This window comes from Physella acuta, unplaced genomic scaffold (genome assembly GCF_028476545.2).
Source record: "Physella acuta isolate Inbredline_101_S28 unplaced genomic scaffold, ASM2847654v3 ptg000297l, whole genome shotgun sequence".
Lineage (NCBI taxonomy): Eukaryota > Metazoa > Mollusca > Gastropoda > Physidae > Physella > Physella acuta.
Genome location: NW_026731816.1, coordinates 28681 through 40345, shown reverse-complemented (window position 1 = coordinate 40345; position 11665 = coordinate 28681). Strand labels below are relative to the sequence as shown.

Here is an 11665-nt window from a genome sequence, read left to right as displayed (position 1 = left end):
CATCATATTGATGTTAGCAACGATACACACCTCCAAGGTAGCGATTAATACTAATAGTTTTGTGTCAAATATAATAGTAATAGATAATTGAATAATAAACCAAAATCAGTGTCCAAATATATTATCAATATAAGCCAGAAATTAACTTTAAACAGCCTATTTTGCGAGCAAGATTTGCTATATAAACAGCGGCCAACTGTAAATTAGGGTGGTTTCCCTTGAATCTCTAGCTTAAACAAGATGGCTGCTTTAGTAAATGTGCTTGGTTGCATCAAGTAAAAACATCGTTAATCTTTATTTATTACTGAAAAGTTTTACTACTGATGTTTTAAAACACGCACATCAATAAAAGTTTGTAACATTTTTGTAGCTTTCAAAATGTGAATCCTTCTAAAAATGCCAACTAATTACAAAAATTTGATACGTCACCCTTTTTTTCTTTCTCGTATACACTATACAGTAGTATTTCTCTCTAACTTGGATGCGTGGTCGGTTGCTAACAACAATATGGCGCCCGGACCGGACGTCTGATTTCCGGTGATTTTTCGGCCAAATTCCAGAGACCTTCAACTAATTACATTTAAAAATGTTTACCACGCGCAAAATGGCGGGATTTCCGTGTCATAACAACAAACCATAAGTGGCAGGCAGGGTTAGATATGCCAGAAAAGCATTTTAAAATTTGGTTTGGAGAACGGAGGCTAAATTCAAAAATTGGTTTCATTAAAATTAATAGAATTTAAAAAATATCAACAGTGTAGGTACAGAAATGAGCGAGAACGTAAAGCATTATTAGTTTTATCAGTTTTTCACCTCAGTCCTTCATTTGGAGTATAGAAGACGGTAATCCCTTAGTTTAGCGTCGGAAATTATCGGGTAATGTTTGTTGAGTTTCGGTAATTAGAGTTACGGTAAACCATGGTTTATTTGACCATTGAAATATAAATAAATTGAAAGTCGATTGTAGTAAATTAATGTTTTAATTTTTTAAGTTTAATCGACTAAAGGAAACAAGAATAAATATAATAGTAGATTTAAATTAGTAGATCTAAAAATTAAAAAAAAACATATTAATATAAATAATGAAGTCAAATGTAATAATTTAATGTTTTTGGCTTGCAGCGGATTTGCGACCATTAATTAATTAGATCTAGATAGATATCTAGCTGCTAGACCAAGTAAAAAAAATCTAGATTACGAAAATAGTAAAAATGATTACAAAATGTAAAAATGATTACAAAAATAAATCTATCCAAAATTTAAACATTCTGTATAAAAATAAAAGATGACGCCAAATAAAGTATGGTTTACAGTACTTCCGGTGAATTCCGGAAGTGTGTGACAGACTTTGGCATTGTTTTACTGTTTTTTACTGCTATACGATTCCGGAATAATAACCGACGCTAAACTAAGGGATTACCTAGAAGACTTACTTTAATCTGGCAAAAATTATAAACCCACATTTATCAAATTTTTGATGTTTTATGCATAATCGAGTCTGAAAAACTGGGCTTTGCAATTCTTTCAGTGTATGTGTGTCTGTGATCACGATAACTTGAGTACAGTTGATAAAATTTCATATATAAGTATAATAGTATATCAAATTTCTAGTTCTGTATCAACTTTTCAGCGATTTCTGATTAACCGGAAGTGGAACTTATTCTACTTTAAATTTTTCAAAAGCCTATAACTTGAGTTTTGTTTCAGATAGCCAAATAAAATTTCATATGTAAGTAAAAGATCTAATTTTCCACCTTCTTTCAAATTTAGAGTAATTTCCGTTGACCAGAAGTAGTAATGGAGGCTATTTCCAATTTCTCAAAAATGCATGTGAATATATAAAGTACTAATAATATTCCGCACTATTATACACATTTTGTTTCGCGTTTCCTTGGTGCGCAATTCTTTTTTCTACAAGATTCTATTCTATTTTAAAAAGTTTAAGTACTTAAACATGGATTTAAAAATCATGTCTATATATTGTATATCCCGAGTTGCCAATCCCCCGTAGTGTTATATAAGAAAATTCAAGAAAGCTTAGGGGAGATCACTACTGGCTTCTTAACATTACTAGCCTCTGCAGATTTTATGTACATAAAACCATAGATTACCTTAGTCTGTTAATTAAGAATAGTAAGGTGTACTTTTGACCTAATTTATTTATCTCGCAAGCGACACTTTAGTGAAAGTAGCTTTGTATATTCTTGTTTTAAAATGATCTTACAATCAAATAAACCTCTAAACTATGATTCTAATGTTATGCCGTGTATGATTAAACAACGGTTAGGGAATAATTCTCATGTCCTTAGGTGTGGTCACTATGCCAGTCATATACCCCCCCCCCCCCTCCCCATTAATGCCATTTTATTATAATCTTGTGAAAAACAAGGCGCGTTTAGATGTGTGCTGCGCCCAAAGCCAATCATTTGGCCAGATTTATTATTTGTCATGTCGCCCCATATTTTAAAAACATAAAGCGTTGTGCTTTCCTCATTGATGATTGTTTTTTTTTCTTTTCAATATGAATTGTTATGATTGCAGTTTTTGTAACATGGTATACTTACCTTCTGTCAATTTAAAAAGCATGGCATGTTAATTTTGTACAAATATTGTATAAAACAAAAAAAAAATTAAGTTTGATTTTATTTTCTACCATAATCCGCCACTCTTAGGCATATACAATTCATTAATTATTTTATTTTTAAAATTGTTTATTGATTGTGTTAACTTTAAGCTATCTAAATTCATTTCTAAGATGTTTTAATATGCTTCTGAGAAGTTTTATTGAAAAATCATTGTTTTGACTATAGTTTCTAGATCTATATAATCACCACTTTAACATTTAAATATCTAATCCTCAGTTTATTTATAAGAAGCAGCATGGGAGAGGCAACTGCTGATTTAGATTTACAGTTTGATGAGTTTAAAGAATTTTCAAATTCTGAAGATGTGAAGCCACTTCTATCTACAGTATTTTCATCTTCTTCTGACATAAAAACAGAATTATCATTTTTAACTTTCCGTGATATCAAACCAAACTTGACATTTATAGCTTCACAGGATGATAAAACCGTTGTTACGCCAGATTTTTCATCTTCTACAGACACAAAGTCAGAATGTACAACATTTTCCTCTTTTGATGATGTAAAACACCATATGACATTTCTAACATCTCAAGATAAAACAACAGGATTTTTAATTTTTAAAGATATGGAACCTGCTGTATCAGCAGTATGTACAAGATCTGAAGATATAAAACCAGAATTAGAAACTTTATCAACCAACACAGAATTAGAAATTTTATCAACTACTGAAGATATAAATCCAGAATTAGAAAATAAATCAACTAGTGAAGATCTAAAACGAGAATTAGAAACTTTATCAACTAGCGAAGATATAATACCAGAATTAGAAACTTTATCAACCAACAAAGATTTAAAACCAGATTTATGGACAAAATTTTTAGATTCTGAGGACAAACAACAAAATGGACTTGAAGAAAAGCTAAAACTCCCTGAAGATGAAACATATCTGTCTGTTGATCCTCATAATTGTCATGAACAGTTTTTTCAAAACTTGAATAAACAAGCTCAAGTAGGGGAGAGGCCACTTGAATGTGATGCTTGCCATAAAAGGTTTTCATATAGTTCTAGGTTAAATGAACATAAAAAAGTTCATTCAGGAGATAAGCCATATGAATGTGATGTTTGTCATAAAAAGTTTTCATATAGTTCTAGGTTAAATGAACATAAAAAAGTTCATTCAGGAGATAAGCCATATGAATGTGATGTTTGTCATAAAAAGTTTTCATATAGTTCTAGGTTAAATGAACATACAAAAGTTCATTCAGGAGATAAGCCATATGAATGTGATGTTTGTCACAAAAGGTTTCCATATAGTTCTAGTTTATATAAACACAAAAGAGTTCATTCAGGAGATAAACCATTTGAATGTGATGTTTGTCATAAAAAGTTTTCATATAGTTCTAGTTTATATAAACACAAAAGAGTTCATTCAGGAGATAAACCATTTGAATGTGATGTTTGTCATAAAAAGTTTTCTCAGAGTTCTATTTTATATAAACACAAAAGCGTTCATTCAGAAGATAAACCATATGAATGTGATGTTTGTCATAAAAAGTTTTCACATAGTGCTAATTTATATGCACACAAACAAGTTCATTCAGAAGATAAACAATTTGAATGTGATGTTTGTCATAAAAAGTTTTCTCAGAGTTGTAGTTTATATAAACACAAAAGAGTTCATGCAGAAGATAAACAATTTGAATGTGATGTTTGTCATAAAAAGTTTTCTCAGAGTTCTAGTTTATATAAACACAAAAGAGTTCATTCAGAAGATAAACAATTTGAATGTGATGTTTGTCATAAAAAGTTTTCTCAGAGTTCTAGTTTATATAAACACAAAAGAGTTCATTCAGAAGATAAACAATTTGAATGTGATGTTTGTCATAAAAAGTTTTTATATAGTTCTAATTTATATACACACAAAAGAGTTCATTCAGGAGATAAACCATTTGAATGTGATGTTTGTCATGAAAAGTTTTCATATATTTCTAGTTTATATAGACACAAAAGAGTTCATTCAGAAGATAAACCATTTGAATGTGATGTTTGTCATAAAAAGTTTTCTAAGAGTTCTAATTTATATGCACACAAACAAGTTCATTCAGAAGATAAACCATTTGAATGTGATGTTTGTCATAAAAAGTTTTCTAAGAGTTCTATTTTATATGCACACAAAAGAGTTCATTCAGGAGATAAACCATTTAAATGTGATGTTTGTCATAAAAAGTTTTCTTGGAGTAGTAGTTTATATATACACAAAAGAGTTCATTCAGGAGATAAACCATTTGAATGTGATGTTTGTCAAAAAAAGTTTTCTCAGATGACTAATTTATATGCACACAAACAAGTTCATTCAGAAGATAAACCATTTGAATGTGATGTTTGTCATAAAAAGTTTTCTTGGAGTTATAGTTTATATACACACAAAAGAGTTCATTCAGAAGATAAACCATTTGAATGTGATGTTTGTCATAAAAAGTTTTCATATAGTGCTAATTTATATGAACACAAACAAGTTCATTCAGAAGATAAACCATTTGAATGTGATGTTTGTCATAAAAAGTTTTCATATAGTGCTAATTTATATGAACACAAACAAGTTCATTCAGAAGATAAACCATTTGAATGTGATGTTTGTCATAAAAAGTTTTCTTGGAGTACTAGTTTATATAAACACAAAAGAGTTCATTCAGAAGATAAACTATTTGAATGTGATGTTTGTCATAAAAAGTTTTCATATAGTGCTAATTTATATGAACACAAACAAGTTCATTCAGAAGATAAACCATTTGAATGTGATGTTTGTCATAAAAAGTTTTCTCAGAGTTCTAGTTTATATACACACAAAAGAGTTCATTCAGAAGATAAACCTTTTGAATGTGATGTTTGTCATAAAAAGTTTTCACATGGTGCTAATTTATATGCACACAAACAAGTTCATTCAGAAGATAAACAATTTGAATGTGATGTTTGTCATAAAAAGTTTTCTTGGAGTTCTAGTTTATATAGACACAAAAGAGTTCATTCAGAAGATAAACTATTTGAATGTGATGTTTGTCATAAAAAGTTTTCTCTGAGTTCTAATTTAAGGAAACATAGAAAAGTTCATACTGGAGATAAGCCACATGAATCATGTGATTATTGCCATAAATATGTTTCTAGAAAAAATAAAACAGTTCATACTGGAGATAAGCCAGATGAATGTGATGATTGCCATAAATATGTTTCTAAAATAAAGCGGCTCCCGACATATTGGCTCCCGATATAAGTGCTCAAGACAAAATAAATGCATTAACTGGGTGTTTACCAAGTTTTATTTTTAGTGTAAAATTAATGTTGTATTTGTTTAGATGTTAATTAGTTTTGCTCAGGTCTATTAGACTCCTTTGTCACCACGCAAAGGTGCACGGACTTGAGAGAATAATGGTCAATACCATCTTACCATGTATTAAGAATTCGAGGGATGTTTCCTTGATTATGAAAACTGGCCAGGTCTTATTTGTATCCTTTTGTTTTTTGCTTGTAAAATACATTTTTGTGAAGTAGGATGAAGTTAAATAAATGCATTAACTGGGTGTTTACCAGGTTTTATTTTTAGTGTAAAATTAATGTTGTATTTGTTTAGATGTTAATTAGTTTTTCTCAGCTCTATTAGACTCCTTTGTCACCACGCAAAGGTGCACGGATTTGAGAGAATAATGGTCAATACCATCTTACCATGTATTAAGAATTCGAGGGATGTTTCCTTGATTATGAAAACTGGCCAGGTCTTATTTGTATCCTTTTGTTTTTTGCTTGTAAAATACATTTTTGTGAAGTAGGATAAGTTAAATAAATGCATTAACTGGGTGTTTACCAAGTTTTATTTTTAGTGTAAAATTAATGTTGTATTTGTTTAGATGTTAATTAGTTTTGCTCAGCTCTATTAGACTCCTTTGTCACCACGCAAAGGTGCACGGATTTGAGAGAATAATGGTCAATACCATCTTACCATGTCTCTCTTTTAATCGGACAAAAACAACCCTCCCCTTACATTTTGGTGTCAGAAGTGCGATCGCAGATGATCCCTCTTTCTCGAACAACTAAATCCCTCTAACATATATATTTATATTTATATATATATATAAATAATTATAAACTAGCCGGCCAGGCACCAGAATTTTTTCCATGCATCTACCGCCCCCCCCCCCCCCCTATGACCTGTGTGTTGTGTTCAGCATATACCCGGCATAGCCCGGATTTAATAGATATATTACCTTTTTAATTAACCCTAACCACAAACAAAAACGCAAACATAACTTGAGTAGGCCTACTGTTTCACATAGAGAAACGAAATTTCTCTTAAACGTAAAAGATCTAATTCTCTGCTTTCTTTCAAATTTTGAGTAATTTTCATTGACCGGAAGTAAAACTTTACGCTATTTCCGATTTCTAAAAAAACGCATATGAATTAATGAAGTACTAGTTTTCCGCACTATTATTTAAATATTTTTTTCCGTTCACTTGCTGCGCAATTCTTTTTTCTTTTATGCACTCTTGGTATTTTTAAATCTTGAGGCGAGACCTAGAAACAAATAACCCCATTTTTTTTTTGTTAATAATGGCAACCATGATCACAAGAGAAAATTCAGTTCGAAAATTCACACCTCTCCCTGGCTAGCGAGATATCAAATAACAGTGAGAGAGAACATGTCTTACAAGCCATACACTCGGCAGCATTTGTAAAAGTAGTTACTATAAGTCCATAGTAACGATGAAAACAGTTCTATAGAATACAAGGCATCACTATAACATGACAACACAACTGCAAACAATGGATGGTTGCAATGTTTTTATTGAATACGATGTTTGTATATAAAGTTAGGTGTGTTTATATTCATAGTTATTAAATTTTAATGTTTTATTGACGTTAATATCTAAACTACAAAAGATTGCATTTATTATTATCTATTTTTATCATTGAATGCATTACAATTATTAATGTAGGTTATTGTTTCTTTTGCTTAAATCAACAGACAGTTGTATAATGAATATTATTACAAAACAGTCTTATTTTAATAAAATATTTCCTAAAAAATAATGGGATTCTTGTCATTCATTTATATGGTCACATAAATTGCAAAGCACTGAGTTTACATTTTGTTCGTGATGAGGGGGGGGGGGGGGTTATGAACATATTTGTTCTGTAACGTCCTGTGGAGTATGGGGTAGGTTTCAAATGTCTTGTAGGTATGTAATGAAACATACACGTCTGGACGATCGTTACTATAGGGCTGGTAAGTAGGTCACCAACCAGTTCTACAGCTCAATAAAACCTGCATGAGCCATAGAACTATTTATTGACCTACTTACCAGCCCTATACTTGTCAGCATGTCTAATACTTGTGTCAACAAAAACATTTTGCACGAGATCACTGCGAAGAATGATTTGATTCGTTTTTAAATCGACTTTCTCGGGTTTTAAAAAAAAAAGTTATCTGCAAAATCCAAGTAAGTTATGTAACATCCGGGATCTCTTAGGTGACTTCAACTGTCAGTTAATATAACCCAGTCATTCTACTATAACTTATCTATTATGTCTGCACTCAGCCAGCATTATATCTTATTTCTTCTCATCCAGCCAACTTTATATCCTATTTCTTCTCAAGCAACCAGCTTTATATCCTATAACTTCTCATCCAACCAGCTTTATGTCCTACAACTTCTCATCCAAACAGCTTTATATCCTATAACTTCTCAATCAACCAGCTTTATGTCCGATATCTTTTCATCCAACCAGCTTTATGTCCTATAACTTCTCAATCAACCAGCTTTATATCCTATAACTTCTCAATCAACCAGCTTTATATCATATAACTTCTCATCCAACCAGCTTTATAAATTATATCCTATAACTTTTCAATCAACCAGCTTTATGTCCTATAACTTCTCAATCAACCAGCTTTATGTCCTATAACTTCTCATTTATGTCCTATATCTTCTAATCCAACCAGCTTTATGTCCTATATCTTCAAATCCAACCAGCTTTATGCCCTATATCTTCTCATTTATGTCATATTCTCATACAACCAGCTTTATGTCCTATATCTTCTAATCCAACCAGCTTTATGCCCTATATCTTCTCATTTATGTCCTATATCTTCTCATCCAATATGTCCGCATCCAGACAAGCGTACTGTTCGCTCTGGAATAGTTCCAGATTGATGTAATCTTTTTCTTTTTCCAGCAGAGTCTCGAACCTGCGTTACAGGGCATCAAACGTTGGACGGTTCTCTGGGAGGAAGGGCCAGCAGCTGCACATGAGCTCGTATCTGGGGACAGGGAGGGTTAGGGTTAGTTGGTTGGTTATGGGGGAGTTGGGGTGGCGTTTTGTGTGGGATTGTGGGAGGTGAGTTGTAGGATTGTGTGGGGGTGGGAGATTGTGTGGGATTGTTGGAGTTGAGTTGTAGGATTGTGTGGGGGTAGGAGATTGTGTGGGGGTGGGAGATTGTGTGGGGGTGGGATTTATTGTGGGAGTTGAGTTGTGTGGGGTTGTGAATGGTTGTGATTATGTATGGGGGTGAGTTGTGTGGGATTGTGGGGGTGGGTTTGTTTTGATGGGATTGTGTGGGGTGGGATTTTGTGTGGGAGTTGAATTGTGCGGGTTTGTATGGGGGTGGGATTTTGTGTAGGATTGTTGGAGTTGAGTTGTGTGGGGTTGTGAGTGGGTGGGATTATACATTGGGGTGGGGGTCGGCGTGGTCGAGTCGGTAAAGCTCATGGTTGCTACACCGAAAAGTCTCGAGTTCGAACCCTCGGGCAGATGAGGCTCGTTAGCTGGGGACAGCCACTCTTCTAGGAGAGACAACTCCAAAATCAAACAACTGCTGCCTTGTAGTTTGTTCTTGGTTGGACAAAGGCTATGGAAGCAAATCCTAAAAGAAAAGCAGGCTGAAATCGGAGTCAATGGCCTCAATGGCGCATAACCAGTTGACACGTAACGCTTAATTGTGTTGGAGGCGTGGTCGAGTCGGCAAAAAGCTCATGGTTGATAAATTCGAACAAAGTCTCGAGTTCAAACCCACTGGCAGATAAATCTCGATCCCCTTCAACACTAATAATTAAGAACGAAGAAGAAGAAGAAGATACATTGGGGTGAGTTATGTGGGGGGTGGGGGTTGTGTGGAATTTTTTGTGTGTGATTGTGTGGAACTCTTTTGTTGCTGTCGTAATTGATGTGGAATGATCAAAATTTCTCTAGCTGAGTGGGTTTTTAGTTGTCAAAGTGGATGTGTGTGTTGTCGATTGTGTGGTTAGGATTAAAGTTATGTACATGTCAGAACTGCAGTGCTGAGGTTTCTCCATTTTCTTGCCAGCACTAACAAACTTGAAGGCGTCATGGGCAGACAACCCGGGGTAAGGACTGGCACCTGAAATCAATCAATCAAACTCTTTAGATCGATATTTTGTCAACTTGGTCTGGGGTGCGTGGGGTGGGTGTGGTACAAGAAAATAAAATATAGAGTGGACATTTGGAACAAAATAGGGCTGGTAAGTAGTCACCAACCAGTTCTACGGCTCAATAAAACCTGCATGAGCCATATAACTGGTTGGTGACCAACTTACCAGCCCTATTGCCAGGTTCACCCAGTATCTTTTACATCACAGGTACTGTTTGTTTTATCTTGAAGGCGGATCTATTCAGACCCATCACGGTATCCCGTGTATTAATATAATAGTATTAATGTACACATTTTGTGAAGCCCTTCTTCATGACACAATGTTGTAGGAAGCTAATGCTATTTTGTTGTATTTGTTTGCTATCTAGAAAGTTCGCTCCGACCCCATCTATCAACACAAAAGTGTATAGTTTGCAATCAGACTGTTGGTTGCAAGACATTCAAGGTGAAGGTTACATGCGCCTGCTTAATGAATTTGCCGAGATTTACAATCTACACTCCCCCCTCCAAACCCATACAGTAGCCCCCTACTACCAAACTAAAGTAAAACAATAGACTCATCCAAAGATAGTCCCCCCCCCCCCTCCAACACCGTAAAGTACACTGTTGTGAACACACGGACATGCCATTCGGGAGATCCGATGCGTAGCGCAACACATAAGACAAATAACCACAAACGGGTTACAAAACAAGACTGAAACAAAGGCTCGTTGAAACTAAAAGAATTTATATACACTATCTACACCTAACACAGTCTAGTTTAAACAGAAAATACACAAGCTAGTAAACTAAGATACAGTGGCTAAAAACTAGTATAAACCTAACCTGTACTAACCTTGGAGACCTGGACAAAACTGAGGCCATCACACACGTTTTCATACACCTTACATACCCTTTCATAAACTGGTACAAACCGGAGTATTACAACTCACAGCACGAGAACTGAACAAGGACTTCGGGATAGGGTACCAAGTAACAACAACACTCACCCCCTTCACTACATAAAACCTCCCCCCCCCCAACCCCGCCCCCCCCCCCTACTAATGTAAACCTATGAACTCACCTAGCGTAACTGTGATAGATTGTAATCACTGACGATAAGCCACATTGATTGTTAACAGTCTTTATTTACAGCCATGATGGAAAGAGGGCGGAAGAGGAAGTACAATGCACAAGGGACATCACTCACAATAACAATATAAATATAATACTAATACAGAAGAGTGAGTTCCCCTGACCTCACAAATCCCAATATATTACATCCCTTTACCCTTAGAACACAACAACACATCTCTCAATAGAACAATTGATAGTATCCTAAAATCACCAATTATATTGTAACATGAACACTATGGTAGATTACATCCTTACAAACAATGCACAATATGTTACAACATAATTAAATACAAAACAATGATGTCAAAGTCCTTTTGACCTTTAAAATCATAGGTCTAACTTATTTGGGACTTTGATTGTCCTGTTTGACCTTCTCAGTGGCTTTTGATTTGGTGACTCAATATTCTGACCATTTGGATTCTCTATCTCAGGAGGTCTAGGATTTAAATCATTAACTCCAGAATTTACATTTTCTGACTCTAGACAACTTGGTTCACTCATATCAACAGAACTTGGTTGTGGAAC

At 34.1% G+C, this 11665-nt stretch overlaps 1 protein-coding gene and 1 long non-coding RNA gene across 3 annotated transcripts; one reads left to right on the top strand and one right to left on the bottom strand.

The window, feature by feature from the left end:
- The first annotated feature begins 9 nt into the window (after positions 1-9).
- LOC131939858 (zinc finger protein 271-like) lies at positions 10-6166 on the top strand. 2 transcript variants are annotated; one of them, XM_059298367.1, is made up of 2 exons: positions 10-275; positions 2862-6166. In XM_059298367.1, exons 1-2 carry the CDS (start codon positions 241-243, stop codon positions 5851-5853), a joined length of 3027 nt encoding a protein of 1008 aa, XP_059154350.1. In that variant the 5' UTR covers positions 10-240; the 3' UTR covers positions 5854-6166. The 2 variants fall into 2 exon arrangements, with proteins under 2 accessions (XP_059154350.1, XP_059154351.1); XM_059298368.1 differs by having other exon boundaries at positions 10-351.
- A 2286-nt stretch (positions 6167-8452) lies between these two features.
- Positions 8453-11176, bottom strand: LOC131939856 (uncharacterized). The gene is made up of 3 exons (XR_009386486.1): positions 11088-11176; positions 9898-9994; positions 8453-8896 (listed from the first exon to the last, which is right to left on the bottom strand). It is a non-coding gene; the product is annotated as an uncharacterized LOC131939856 (long non-coding RNA).
- Positions 11177-11665: the final 489 nt, after the last annotated feature.